The sequence below is a fragment of the Bos grunniens genome, chromosome 19 (assembly GCF_055505025.1).
Source record: "Bos grunniens cultivar Pamir isolate PY7600 chromosome 19, Bosgru_T2T1.0, whole genome shotgun sequence".
Taxonomy (NCBI): Eukaryota; Metazoa; Chordata; class Mammalia; order Artiodactyla; family Bovidae; genus Bos; species Bos grunniens.
This window is the reverse complement of record NC_141183.1, coordinates 44673456-44689216: the sequence shown is the minus strand read 5'-3', so window position 1 is coordinate 44689216 and position 15761 is coordinate 44673456. Positions and strand designations below refer to the sequence as shown.

The 15761-nt window shown below is 35.4% G+C and overlaps 1 protein-coding gene across 14 annotated transcripts in view; it reads right to left on the bottom strand.

The window, feature by feature from the left end:
- NF1 (neurofibromin 1) overlaps positions 1-15761 on the bottom strand; it is a 257608-nt gene that overhangs the window by 187178 nt on the left and 54669 nt on the right. For 13 of the 14 annotated variants that reach the window (XM_086360180.1, XM_086360182.1, XM_086360194.1 and 10 more), the window contains exons 2-5: positions 13496-13639; positions 11619-11702; positions 6921-7111; positions 1018-1124 (exon numbers count right to left, since the gene is read on the bottom strand). In XM_086360180.1, coding sequence (XP_086216306.1) covers positions 1018-1124; positions 6921-7111; positions 11619-11702; positions 13496-13639 — 526 coding nt within the window. Of the gene's footprint in view, positions 1-1017; positions 1125-1423; positions 1537-6920; positions 7112-11618; positions 11703-13495; positions 13640-15761 lie in introns of those variants that run through there. The other variant, XM_086360191.1, reaches the window with a different exon arrangement.

The window sequence follows — 15761 nt, the reverse complement described above, 5'->3', positions numbered from 1 at the left end:
TTTAAAGCAAATGTTAGAAAAACTAAACATAGTATTTTGAAAACTGCACTGCAGAACTGTTAGTTTTTAAAGTTAGTATAACTAAATCTCCTTCAAGGTCAAACACTAAAAAACACTGTTGACAATTCCTTAATCAATATACAAAGTAGAATAAAAATAAGTATGAATCACATACTATAAGGTTTCACATTTAAATTAGCCAGAATCCAACATTACATAAAATTAAAAAACAATTTCTGTGAAATGAATTTAGGCATTTATATTCAGTATATTCATAATACTCAGTGCTATTTGCTTTATATTAACACATTCCTGCTTACCACAAAAACCCTCTCAATTCCTTCTGATAGTTAATTTCAGTCAACATAATGATAGCACTCTTCAAAGCTTTAAAATTACACATTAGGCATTACACATTACACATAGGCATATTCCCAGGTGTGACTACTATTGATATGTTCTCTAAGGAAGCAAAACTAAGCACTGAAAGAATAAAAGACTTTGAAATGCTATACAGTCAGTCAGTAAGGCAATAACAGAGTTGAAAACAGAATATCAGAAATGAGATTCCTGGCTCAATTTCTCCTCTCATCATAAAAGCACAATCTTCTGGTTCCATTTGCAATGAAACTTTTATACCCTGCTAAACTATCTGCTTTTAACCCTGCAATAGATAAACAAATAACTTTTATAATACCTAACTATCTTTGAGATGAAATTCTAGAAAAATTAAATAACAGCATCCTCACATTCTCTTTAATAAAGAGAAAAAGCAAAAACTGTAGTTGAACCAAAACTTTACATTGCCAAGACTTAAGATATTCATTACTCTATTATTTGCAAAGGTTCAAAAATTATTGAACCATAAAGTATTACTATCCATTTCTCAAGGACATTTGCATTATAAAATCCATTTTGATGTTCTAGCTCAACATTATTAGCTCAATTAGTACATTCAAAATACTTATTTTTCACCCACAGTGATTAATTTCACATACATCATTCATTTAAACTTACCCTTCAGGAGTCGTTTTAATTTTGCACAATCCACATTAATATACTGTAACAGTTCTATATCATGAACATCCACATTGTCTTCTGAACAAACAGTCAATTCCTGTAACCTGAAAAGTAAAAAATCAAAAATAATTTATCAACTGAAGTTTTAGGATAGTTCAAAATTCTGAATTCAACAAATTGAATTGATTGATGGTAAAAAAGCACAAATACTACATGATTTCATTTAAAATATTAGCTCAAATTGTAACCAATGCAGTATAATTTAAAATTGACATTATCATTGCATTAAACCTTCAGTTGCTAAAAAATGAAATCAATGCTATTTCTTCCTTCTCAAATTCTTCTTTCACTCACTTCAGCCTACAGATGTATAGCTAACAGTAAAATTATTCTAAGCACTTACACTAATGTTCTTCTTATCATCAGGGTGAGAAAAGCTTAGCAGTTCACACTGGGAATGAGAAGGTCCTCAAAACTGATTTACATGCTACAAATTCCACAGCTGCTGCAAAGAGCCTAAAAATATGGAATATGACTCCTTAGGAAACACAACTTAACAAATCAGCAACACCAACTTTTGAAAAGCTAACTCTTGTGGTTGTTTGTGAAAAATGGAAGGAAAGTTTAATTCCTTTTACAGTTGTTATTATCATAAGGAAGGGGCATCTGGGGAATTTATAAGGCAGATAAATCAAATAAAAAGGTATTATGGTCAAAAGAAATGAACTGGAAAACGTATCACTAAAACCTCTAAAAAGACTAGATAAACTGAACAACAACAAACAGATATTTTAACTGTACAGAAATAAAGCAAAACAAATGCTATTTACCCATTCAAGTCCAGAAATGGAAAGGAAACTGAAAACCAGAGGTGGTTCTGAAGGGATGATCTGGCCAACAAAAGGGTGAGAGTTGGTTAAGTTTTTTCTCTCCTTAACCTAGGGGTGTGGGGCTAAACATTCACATGAGACTAGATACAAAGCCCTGAACCCTAAGAATGCAGGAAGTAGAACCAGGGCCTTGCATAAAACATGGCTAGAAAGAGCTATGAACTTCCTGAAAAAAAGAAAAAGACATTGAAAGGGAGACAGGGAGAAAAAAAAGGGGGGGTGGGGGGGTAGGGATTTACTAGCACAAGAAGTCTGTCTGCTCTGCCTAAGCTTTGCGTAGAGGAAAAAGTCACCCAGGGCTGTCACCTTGCAAGGATTTGAGGCCCATATTTGTACTACCCATACAATCTGGGACTGAGAAATTAACAAAAACATGGGTCCAAAACTGGGCACTTGGCAAATGCAAAACCATCATTAGGATACTCTCAGAGTCCCAGGTCACAAGAGATTCCCAAAGAAAATACACACTGCCCTAAAGATAAATCACAGTTTACAAAACACAGAGAAACAATTCACTGTGAATGAGAGTTGGCACATCCAAACAAATGAGATTATTTAACAATCTTAAAGAGAATATAAATAAGAACGTTTTAAATAATTAGACATACAAGAAGAAATATTAAACTATACAAAAGAATAATAAACTACTTTAAAAAAAAAACAGCAGACTTGTAAAAGAACCAAATAGAACTTTCAGAGTCACTGAGTCTTCTGCTTCTGGTGATATTTCAAATCAGATATAATTTGGGTCTTTAGGACCCTCCAACCATAAAACAGGCAATTCGGTGGAGAAAGCAGCTAATGGTCTACATAAAAAAGTACTATGAGCCACAGAACATGATATATACTTCAGTAGAACAAAAAAGTTATCTTAAGATCTGTTACTCATATTATTTCCTGAAAGAAAAGCAATGACAGAAATATCAAAGAGAAACATCCATAGATAGGTAGAATGGCCAAACACAACAAATTCTCATGACACTGATTCATCTATCAATAGTTCAGTTCAGTTCAGTTCAGTCGCTCAGTCATGTCCAACTCTTTGCGACCCCATGAATCCCAGCACGCCAGGCCTCCCTGTCCATCACCAACTCCTGGAGTTCACTCAGGCTCACGTCCATCGAGTCAGTGATGCCATCCAGCCATCTCATCTTCTGTCGTCCCCTCCTCCTCCTGTCCCCAATCCCTCCCAGCATCAGAGTCTTTTCCAATGAGTCAATTCTTCTCATGAGGTGGCCATGAAGTCACCATGAGAAGTGGCCATGAGAAGTCAATACTTCTCAAAGTACAGGAGTTTCAGCTTCAGCATCATTCTCTCCAAAGATATCCCAGGGTTGATCTCCTTCAGAATGGACTGGGTGGATCTCCTTGCAGTCCAAGGAACTCTCAAGAGTCTTCTCCAACACCACAGTTCAAAAGCATCAATTCTTTGGCACTCAGCCTTCTTCACAGTCCAACTCTCACATCCATACATGACCACTGGAAAAACCATAGCCTTGACTAGACAGACCTTTGTTGGCAAAGTAATGTCTCTGCTTTTGAATATGCTATCTAGGTTGGTCATAACTTTCCTTCCAAGGAGTAAGGGTCTTTTAATTTCATGGCTGCAGTCACCATCTGCAGTGATTTTGGACTCCCAAAAATAAAGTCTGACACTGTTTCCACTGTTTCCCCATCTATTTCCCATGAAGTGATGGGACCAGATGCCATGATCTTTGTTTTCTGAAGGCTGAGCTTTAAGCCAACTTTTTCACTCTCCACTTTCACTTTCATCAAGAGGCTTTTGAGTTCCTCTTCACTTTCTGCCATAAGGGTGGTGTCATCTGCATATCTGAGGTTAATTGATATTTCTCCCGGCAATCTTGATGCCAGCTTGTGTTTCATCCAGTCCAGCATTTCTCATGATGTACTCTGCATATAAGTTAAATAAACAGGGTGACAATATACAGCCTTGACGTACTCCGTTTCCTATTTGGAACCAGTCTGTTGTTCCATGTCCAGTTCTAACTGTTGTTTCCTGACCTGCATATAGGTTTCTCAAGAGGCAGGTCAGGTGGTCTGGTATTCCCATCTCTTTCAGAATTTTCCACAGTTTCTTGTGATCCACACAGTCAAAGGCTTTGGCATAGTCAATAAAGCAGAAATAGATGTTTTTCTGGAACTCTCTTGCTTTTTCCATGATCTAGCAGATGTTGGCAATTTGATCTCTGGTTCCTCTGCCTTTTCTAAAACCAGCTTGAACATCCGGAAGTTCATGGTTCACGTACTGCTGAAGCCTGGCTTGGAGAATTTTGAGCATTACTTTACTAGCGTGTGAGATGAATGCAATTGTGCAGTAGTTTGAGCATTCTTTGGCATTGCCTTTCTTTGGGATTGGAATGAAAACTGACCTTTTCCAGTCCTGTGGCCACTGCTGACTTTTCCAAATGTGCTGGCATATTGAGTGCAGCACTTTCACAGCATCATCTTTCAGGATTTGAAAGAGCTCAACTGGAATTCCATCACCTCCACTAGTTTTGTTCGTAGTGATGCTTTCTAAGGCCCACTTGACTTCACATTCCAGGATGTCTGGCTCTAGGTCAGTGATCACACCATCGTGATTATCTGGGTCGTGAAGATCTTTTTTGTACAGTTCTTCTGTGTATTCTTGCCACCTCTTCTTAATATCTTCTGCTTCTGTTAGGTCCATACCATTTCTGTCCTTTATCGAGCCCATCTTTGCATGAAATGTCCCCTCGGTATCTCTAATTTTCTTGAAGAGATATCTAGTCTTTCCCATATAAAATCAATCTTCAGAAAGAACTGTCATTCCAATTTCTTGCATATTTTAAGTCACCTAATGCTATGACACTAGAGTGTCAAGGATAACTTCCATCTAAGTTAAACCATCATAATGGTCTTTTTAGGTAAGCGACCCTCTAATAAGATCAGCTCCTATTTCTGGCATAAGCTAGATTAAACAGCAAATGCAGTTGTCTGAAACATAAATTTCACAGATTCCATTTCTGAGCAGTCTGTGTCCCCTGAAAGTTAAAGAAACTGGCTTATTCTGAAGACTTATTAACTTCTATTCTGGAAAGAGTGAACTAGATTCAGGAAATACACAAAACTTGCCTATTATTACATGTGCTAATGCTGCAGAATAAAACATTTGGAGACCAGAAGATTTTTTTTTAAGTTTTCAGAGGTGGGGCATTTGCTGTGTTTTATTAAAGCAATTCATGCTTGGATAGACTAAAAACATTTTACTCTTTTTATCATTTTCTACCTTCAGTGTAAGACGATTTCAAAAAGTAAGACTGGTCTAGTATCACCTAAACAAAGAAGGGGCTTTGTTTTTTATCATTTTAATGTCTATTACCTACGTGTTTGCTACCTTGCCCTTCAACCAGTATTACTCAGAATATGAAATGTTAACTTAAGAGTTCATCAAGACATTGTTCCATTATATACACAAGACTCTACATTATCAGTCATATTGTAACATTAAATAAAATTTTAATTTTCTCTGCACCAGAATTCTGACAAAAGGTTGAAGAATATTGGTGTGTAGAATCATAATTACAGAAATGCCACTTTTTAATAAAAAAACTGCAGGATTTTGAAGTTAGCTGATTCGCCCTAAAAACCATTGCACAAATTCTCAAGATATGATGTATATTTCTCACTCACACCTATTGCAAAACAACATGAGAATGAACTAAGCTGACTCGTGGAAATCCAATGCTCGCTCACACAACACAAATTAAAGCTGTAGGTATCATTAAGCAAGGAAGATTGCTTTTCTCTATTACGTATTAGTCTCTGATTCATTGAAGCACTAAGTGATTTATGTTATGCTTCCTACTTGGTCATAATTAAGGACCCGTTTGACTCTACTTGCATAAGAAAGGCAAATCATCTGCATGAAATTAAGTTCCAGAGAGACTTGCTACCATCAGTTACAATTCTATACTCACTTCTCCATTTGTAGCATATCACAACAAATGATCATATGTTGACTTCTAATTTTCAATAAAAGCTTCAATTATATTTATCATACAATTCTGAAGTACAGCAGTGTATATTATAAAAAAGGATTTCATCAAAACAGGCTAAAATAAGTATAGGAAAGCAGCCTAGTAAAATGGAACAGACAGACTCTGAGGGCAGTCTGACTTAGAAATTTTGGGACCTCCGTTATTGGGCACACTGCCTTGATTACTTCTTTAGTATTAGTTTGCTTACCTGTAAAATGGGGTAATTACCACCTACATTTCAGGGATACTGTAAGGATAAAATAGCATAGCACATGCTGTAAATGTTCAACAATGGGGGCTTTCAGAGTTCACTCACTTAAAACAGTTCACTTTCTAGAAAATTCTACTTTGCCATTACTTTCTTGTGCTTCCCACATTGCTGGTTTGGTTTCTGGCGTTTTGTTTTTGGTAACTTAGGATCTTGTGATAAGGATCAGAGCTTTAATATCATTAGAATTCTGACTACTCATCAATTATTCTGATTTGACTAATTTAATAAAAAGGAATAACATGCTTAAAAAGCCAAACTAAAAATTCATACTTAGTATTAAAAAAAAAAAAACTTGATCAAAAATTTATACTTTCAAGCTTATAACAGTACTCACATTTAATTGTGATTAATTTGGGCTTCCCTGGTGGCTCAGATGTTAAAGAATCTACCTGCAATGCGGGAGACCCGGCTTCGATCCTTAGGTCAGGAATATCTCCTGGAGAAGGGAATGGTTACCCACTCCAGTATTCTTGCCTGAAGAATTCCATGGACAGAGGCAACAGTCCATGGGGTAGCAAAGAGTCGACACGACTAAGCAACTAACATTTTCATTTTCATATTTAATTGTACCCACCAAGATCAAAATATCACATGATAAAAATTTCAAAAAAAAATAAATGCATAAAATTTCAACAAAAGCCCACATCCTTTCAACCTTTTTTTTAATGAAGACAAAATTTATATTACTTACAACATTCCTATGAAAATTTACACACTAACCTGGTAGAAATTCGACTAAAGACTGCATTGAAGTTGTTGCAGCTAAGAGAAAATAACACCCCAGAGGCAGAATTCCGAAGTTCAGCTGCATGTTGGTTTCCTTCACGACAAGTATGAAGAAAATGGCAGATTTCTGGCAGCAACTGTTTGACCAGCATCGTTTCATCTAATCTCATTGTGTCCTTTGGTTGCTAAAATAGAAACAATCACGTAATTCTAAAACTTTCTTAAACTTACGTGTAAATATTTTCTATAATGAAAAATTTCAAACATGCGTAAGAATTGAAATAGAATAATGAACACCCATATACTCATCACCTAGATTCCACAATTGTTAATATTTCATCATGTTTGCTCTATTTATCTACAGTTGGTTTAATAAAAAACGATGGCTTCATCTTTCATGTCTTAATCACAATAAAAGTCAAGATAGCCCATCAATCCCCTCAGGACCTGCATTTCTGCTTGTTCCCATATTTGTTCCCCTTAGTAAGCTCTCCCACTCCTGGGAATCCTAGTTTACTATGAGTCCTAAATAAACTTTATTCATATACACTGGTGAGCACATTTATTCATCTGTCTCAACACCCAAATTAATTCCAGGGTGGACAATCACATCTACCTTTGGGCAGACTGACCAAGACAGACAGGTATTACTTACTGCAAATAATTTTGTTTTGGTTTAACCATTTCAAAATAAATTACAAACACCATAACTTTAAATCTACCTTATTTTAGTACCACTTAAATACAAGAAAATTCTCCAACTTCAATGCAATCGTCATACTAGGAAAAGTAAAAAATTCCCTCATATCAGCTAATAGCCAATTCATATCCAAATTTCCCCACTGCCCCACTGAATGCCTTTCATAGCTGTTCGAATTTTACTCAACCAGGATCCAAAAAAGGTTTGACTGCAGCATGACTGTTACATTCCTTTAGTCTCTTTCTCCTCAAAGTATTTCCCCTCACACTCTATGTACATCATTTTTATTTTCCATAACATTGACCTTTTTAAGAAAACAGATCAGTTGCCTCATAAAATGTTCTATATTACTGATCTGATTATGTCTTAGTGATGTAACTTGCTCTTCTAGTTGCTACATTTTCTGTTAGGCTGGAATCTAAACCTAATGGTCTTATTAGATTCAGGTTAAACACTAAGCAAAATTCATTACAGTTCATATTACATCATATCAGGAGTACATATGCAGGTGGTCCCTCTGTAAATGATATCTTTGGTGTTAACACTAAGATCTCTACTTTGTAAAGTAAATCTACTCTACAATTAACAAAACAACCAATGAATAAGCTACCCTAAAAATATACTATTCCACACCAATATTTTACCTAATGGCTTAGTATCCTTATATGAATGACAATTTTGATAATGCCAAGCAAGATGACAACAAATTTCTGTAACTGTGCTATGTTCAAATCTGTAATTGCATTCCAAAAGCTTTCAGATGCAAATACATTGAAATACATGAAAAGTAAATAGATATCACAAAATATTTTTAAAAACTTCAAAATTTGAGTTACAATGCTCTTATTTATACACTAACCAAACCAACCAGACGTTGACACTAAGTCCAATTAATAAACAAATAAAAGGTATGTGATGTGAAGTGGAATCTGCTCACTCTTTGCGACCCCATGGACTATACGGTCCATGGAATTCTCCAGGTCAGCATACTGGAGTGGGTAGCCTTTCCCTTCTCCAGGGGATCTTCCCAATCCAGGGATAGAGCCCAGGTCTCCCACATTGCAGGTGGATTCTTGACCAGCTGAGCCACAAGGGAAGTCCATAGATATTAGAGTGGGTAGCATACCCCTTCTCCAGCGGATCTTCCCAACCCAGGAATCAAACCAAGGTCTCCTTCATTGCAGGTGGATTCTTTACCAACTGAGCTATCAGGAAAGCCCTGCTGTTGCTGCTGCTAAGTCACTTCAGTTGTGTCCAACTCTGTGCAACCCCATAGATGGCAGCCCATCAGGCTCCACCGTCCCTGGGATTTTCCAGGCAAGAACACTGGAGTGGGTTGCCATTTCCTTCTCCAATGCATGAAAGTGAAAGGTGAAAGAGAAGTCGCTCAGTTGTGTCTGACTCTTAGCGACCCCATGGACTGCAGCCTACCAGGCTCCTCTGTCCATGGGATTTTCCAGGCAAGAGTACTGGAGTGGGGTGCCATTGCCTTCTCCGCAGGGAAGCCCTAGAAGCATTCAAGTTTTGAATAATGGTCATATGCATGTGTGCGTGCGAGTGTGCTGTCGCCTCAGGATGACTCTACGACTCTATGGACTGTAGCCTGGCAGGCTCTTCTGTCCGTGGGATTCTCCAGGCAAGAATACTGGAGTGGATTGCCATGTCCTCTTCCATGGAATCTTCCCAGCCTAGGGATTGAACCCACGTCTCTTAGGTCTCCTCCATTGGCAGGCCAGTTCTTCACCACTAGAGCCACCTGGGAAACCCAATGGTCATATATACAGGAACAAAAATACTTAAGATTCTTCAGTCTACAAAATTTTACTCATAAAATTTTGGTTTTAATCATAATATTGTTAAGTATCTGTTCACTTTCATTTAGCTATTTCAACTACTAATATGATAAACATGTATTTATAGGGATCAGTTCTTAAGCCTCAACTTAATTTGATCTAAAAAGGAAAATAAATAACCAGCAAGGACCTACTTAAAAAAAAAAAGTTAATTAAAAAAAATAAATAAAAAGGAAAATCAAGAGAGTCAATGAAGGCAATCCAGAAAAACACAACTGTTCAATAATATGAACAATACTATTTTTAATTATAAATTTAATGAAAAAATTACACATTTTCAATAGTAGAGCAAAGCAAGTTAATGTCTATTTTATGGATTATGTAAGTTATACCATGTCCACTTAGTAGAGCTTCATTTTGGCTATCTCCAAAGAGTATAACATTAAACTGGGGCCAATGATATCAGTGATCATTCTCCAAAATACATTTACCAGTACCTCTTGATTATAAATGTTAATGGAGAAAAGATGTAGAACTGAAGAGGCAATAAACCAGCATACTTCCATTCAAACATGGGTGTCAGAGATGTATTGGTAACTACAAAGTAGTAAGACCACTACAAAAAATTGATTCAAGAGAAGTTAAAAAAAAAATAATCATGTACCTTCAAACTTTCATCATTCTGTTAAACAGTTAACAGGTTTTTTGCTCTTCCACCCCGTTTTATAAATGAATGACAGCTCATCACAAATTAAGAGACAACACAAAGCTAAAACAAAATTAGCTCACCCCCAATTTAAGTAGAAAATTTATAAGCATTATCTCACAATTTAGGAATATGGGTAAGGGTCAATAAAAGAATTTAAAACACCATGCTTAGGTTTTGTGGCCTATCGTCTAAAATAGTTCTCTTCCCTAAGGATCTATCGTCGTGTGAAGTGTATGTATTGTCCAACTCCTTGTCCTACACATTCCTTAAACATTTGTGACTGTTTTCTCTCTTCTCTACGTATCAGTGCTCATATGTCAAAGTCCTTTCTTATCTAGGTTTACGATAGAGAACAACTTTAACATGTGAAAGAGAGAAGCAATTTAGAATAAAAGCAAAAGATAGGTCAAAGGAAGGGAGACTATAATCTTCTAAGAAATAAATTAACCCCAATACATATTGAAGAGACAGATCTTTAAAATGGAGGTATTAAAGTATTAATATAAAATTTAATATGAATAAATGTAAAATAATTTTTAAAATAAATATAATATTTATATATTTATATAAACTCCTACTATTTTCCAGGAAGAGTTAAAGCTGTTCAAATATAGAAACACTATGGTCTATACAACCAATCTTCTTGAAAAAATTCTAATTAAGTCATGGTTGAAAACTCTGAGATAACTATTTAGAGGAAACATGAGAAACAACTGTTTTGTACTCAACTATTCCTCCACATGGTCTTCCCCGGTAGCTCAGATGGTAAAGAATCTGCCTGCAAAGCAGGAGACCAGGATTCAATCTCTGGGCTGGGAAGATCTCTTGGAGAAGGGAATGGCAACCCATTCCAGTATTCTTGCAAGGAGAATTCCATTGACAGAGGAGCCTGGTGAACTACAGTCTATGTGGTCACAAAGAGTCGGACACAACTGGGTGACTAACACACCCACATACTCCTCCACGTATCTATTTTATATGTTCATATTTACATAAAAAGTGTTTTTAAGGTAGGATCTATCAGCAATATAACAGCTTAAATTTAAGTTCTCTTTATCATAAATTTTAAAGTAAAATATTAAAATCAGATTCATACAGGGGAAAATAAGATTCTCATGGTTTTTAACATCACATTTTTTGACAGCCAAGCAATGCCACAGGCCTAACCACTGGAGAAATTAATTAAATGAAATAGTGACTTTTCTATAAAATCTTTTCTAAACAACCTGAGAGATATGACTCCAACTTAACTTTATAAATATAAAATTTTTTACTTATAAATAATCAACATTTAATTTACAAAAGATAAGAATATAATTTTTTCTTGAAAACTTCTCTATGCTACCCTGTCAGCTCTGCTAACAAAATTCATTTTCATGTTTTAGTCCATGACTCTTCTCCTTGTCCACATCTATGCTTCATTCAGTACATCAGATCATTCTCAAAACTGAACTCATAAAACATGCCTATTCAAGAACAGATTCACTTACCCCAGCAAGACATTTTTCCAGTGTATCCAATATGATCAACTGAGAGAGATACAAATTTTTTTCAGCAGCTTCTCCAAATATTCTCTAAAAGAAAAGATATTCAGAACATAAAAGTTGGTTACTACTCCCCACCACAAATCAGCACACGTCTGAAAAATGAGGGACTAAGGATCAAGAAAATCAACAGTCTGCTATTTTATCTCCCAAATTATACTACATTTAAATCTATTATTTCTGATTTTATCCTAATGCTCACACAAAATTAATTCTCAAACATAAATGCTGGAATTTACTACAATCTGCCATTAGTCTGCCACAGTAAAAGATACTCTAATTTATACTTTTAAAATATGTAGTAAATGTACTTTGAAATGAACACCATTAAAGAAATGGTAACATTAGGAAAGTCCCATGTTCTGCTAGTTTTTAAGTACAATTTAGGTTTGAACAATATTTTTTAAATATATAGGATTTAGATATACAGATCTTTACTAGAATGTTAAACATTTTACCACACTTTGATGCCGCAAAATAATCAAAAAATCAAAGCCTAAACTCTAATAGCAACAAAATGCTGTAACATCAATTACATTAAGTCTTAAGCACTCACTATGTTATTTACCAATAAGAGATTATGGCTTCCATAACTTAATTTACTCAATAAGCACGAAATGAATGCCAATATTGCAATACTGTTTTCATTTTTAAAAGAAGGGTCCAAATACTAAAACATTTTCAATCTAACTGGAAACATGTCCACTTATTTATATAAGCAAGATCCTATCACTATGACCCACACACTGTGTTTAACAGAATAGCTCCATAAAATCTTAAATGTATTTCTGTAAAGCACTATACATGTTTATAAAAAGTTCTGCGTTTTTCAGAAAATCTTATTTTTTTTTCCATAAAGAGAAAATATCTTTGTAAAGCAAAGGACTGACCGCACCTCCAGTTTACCAATTTTGTAACTCTGGGATATTTTCCAATCAACTTTTTAGAAAGAAAACACACCAAAGATGATATGACTATGAAAATGGTACTTACTGATTTTCACAATCTACAACCAAAAATCAGTTTCATTGCTCAATACAAACAATAAAAATTGTGGTTTTAAGTGCTCAAAACAAGCTGAGCAGTTTGGGAGTTAATCAAGATGTATCCAGATCGGCTGTTCCGAACTGAGTATGAAGCAGATTTTAGATAGGAATTGACACAGAGGAAAGAACCACCCGACAGAGACAGGAAAAATATTGATAATATGTTCAAAGGGACACAGAGAAAACAGCAGGAGGATGCTGAAGTCTAGGGAATGTAAACAAATTTTATAAAACAAGGAATAAAAGAAGCCATCATGAGCTTTTGACAGTGGAAATACTTAATGAAACTGGTATCTGAGGAAAACTATTTCCACACAGACTCTCTACAATGGAATCTGCCACAGGTTACAGGAGGAAGGAAATAAACAGTATCTTCACAAAAGCAATTTCACATTTTAGGACTACAAAGTCATATTTTATTTACCAACTCCTTCGGACTAGGACAATCTGATATGTAAATACTCAAATGACAAGCTAAGGAAAAGATTTAAATAGATTATTATAGTCAATTCACATATGACAAAATCTGTATGAAATTCTAATTTCAGAAAAATCAAACAGTAGATAGAGTCACAAATAAGACAAGCATCTAAAACAAAAGAATTAAAATCTAAAAAGAAAGTTAAAAGGTTATCTGCACTTATCCACAAATTAAGATAAATCTTTACATCCAGAGTCCACAGAAAATGACTTTACTTACTTCAAAATACGTTGCTCCAAATTTTAAAATAGAAAACAAACCAAATTCCCCCATAAAACAGTAATGCAAATACTCACCATATTGTTAACATTCTTTAAGATAGTGGTGAGGCCACTTATAACCAAAGAAAACTTGTATTTGGAAATATTGATAAGACATTCCTTGTTGTGCTCAGTGCTGACTTTGGTATGTGTGTTCTGCTGTCCTGTTTTTATTGGAAGCTGAGGGAACAAACAAAAACAACACATAAACTTACATTTTAAAATGACTAATGAGAAATCTATTTCTCACTGAAAAATCATGAGATTTTTAGGAACATTTTATCAACCACAATTACATATATTTGTAGCTTAAAAACTCCAATTTTCAATATATAAAGAAATTTATAGCAAATCTAAAATTCTGTAGAAATTTCCATTTTTTCAGCTTTCTAGAAGTCATAAATCTTTATCTACAAAATTAAATGTTTACCCAGCACTATATAAGACAGAATGGTGATTCACATAAATAGAGCTACTTCAATGAAGCTAAAAATTATTTCAGAGAAAAATGTCTGCAAGAAAATGCAAACAATCTTTTCCCTTATATATTGAACTCAAGCATTAAAAAAACAATAGATTAAGAAAATCTACGCCTTAGACCTCTAGTCAATAATGGCAAATAACTCCAGATTGTTCAGAAAACAAAACAAACTGTATAGCCTACAATATACATAGTAAAACTGACTCAGGTAAGATAATCACCCTCAGGTACACAGTTGAGGGAGTGACAGACAAAAAGATAGATCTCATGGAAAAAAGTATCCTTTAAGGGGACCACACTTACCTGAGAATGAACCAATTTGCACTACAAAAAAGTTCATTTCTACTCAGTTTAAGAGCAGCATTCTGTATTGAAAGCATCACAAATACATGTACTGTTTAAATATTAGATCCTGCTAACACTAACAGAGAACACTGATGAAGTTCCCCCGTGAAAAAGCAAACCTGAGTCCAGCTTCCTCCTTTTTAAAATGGAGCAACAAAAAGTGGAAAGAGACCAAGTGGCATGTCCAAATTTTCTTGGTCAGTTAATAATTTGACTAACTTGACGGCAAAGAAATACTAAATGATGTTTGAAGAGATAATCACTGAAAACTTCCCTAACATGGGAAAGGAAATAGTCAACCAAGTGCAGGAAGCACAGAGAGTTGCAGTCAGGATAACGCCAAGGAGGAACACACGGAGACGCACAGTAATCAAACTGACAAAAAATTAAAGACAAAGATAATATTAAAAGCAACAAGGGAAAAACAACAAATAACATACAAGGGAACTACCATCAGGTTATCAGCCAATTTTTCAACAAGCCAGAAGGGAATGGCACCATATATTTAAAGTGATGAAAGCAAAGAACCTACAACCAAGAATACTCAACCCAACAAGACTCTCCTTCAGATTTGATGGAGAAATCAAAACCTTTCCAGACAAGCAAAAGTTAAGAGAATTCAGCACCACCAAATCAGCCTTACAACAAGTGCTAAAGGAACTTCTCTAGGCAGGAAACACAAGAGAAGGGAAAGACCTATTAAAAAAAACAAAAAACAGAACAATTAAGAAAATGGAAATAGGATCATACATATTGATAATGCAAAAAGGCAAAATGGTTGTCTGAGGAGGCCTCACAATAGCTGTGAAGAGACGTGAAAGGCAAAGGAGAAAAGGAAAGATATACTCATTTGAATGCAGAGTTCCAAATAGCAAGGAGAGATAAGAAAAGCCTTCCTCAGCGATCAATGCAAAGAAATACAGGAAAACAAGAGAATGGGAAAGACTAGAGATCTCATCAAGAAAATTAGAGATACCGAGGGAATGTTTCATGCAAAGATGGGCACAATAAAGGACAGAAATGGTATGGGCCTAACAGAAGCACAAGATATTAAGAAAAGGTGGCAAGAATACACAGAAGAACTACACAAAAAAGATCTTCACAACCCAGATAATCACCTTGGTGTGATCACTGACCTAGAGCCAGACATTCTGGAATGCAAAGTCAAATGGGCCTTAGGAAACATCACTATGAACAAAGCTAGTGGAGGTGATGGCATTCCAGTTGAGCTATTTCAAATCCTAAGAGATGATGCTGTAAAAGCGCTGCACTCAATATGCCAGCAAATTTAGGAAACTCAGCAGTGGCCACAGGACTGGAAAAGGTCAGTTTTCATTCCAATCCCAAAGAAAGGCAATGCCAAAGAATGCCCAAACTACCACACAATTGCACTCATCTCACACGCAAGCAAAGTAACGCTCAAAATTCTCCAAGCCAGGCTTTAACAGTACATGAACCATGAACTTCCAGATGTTC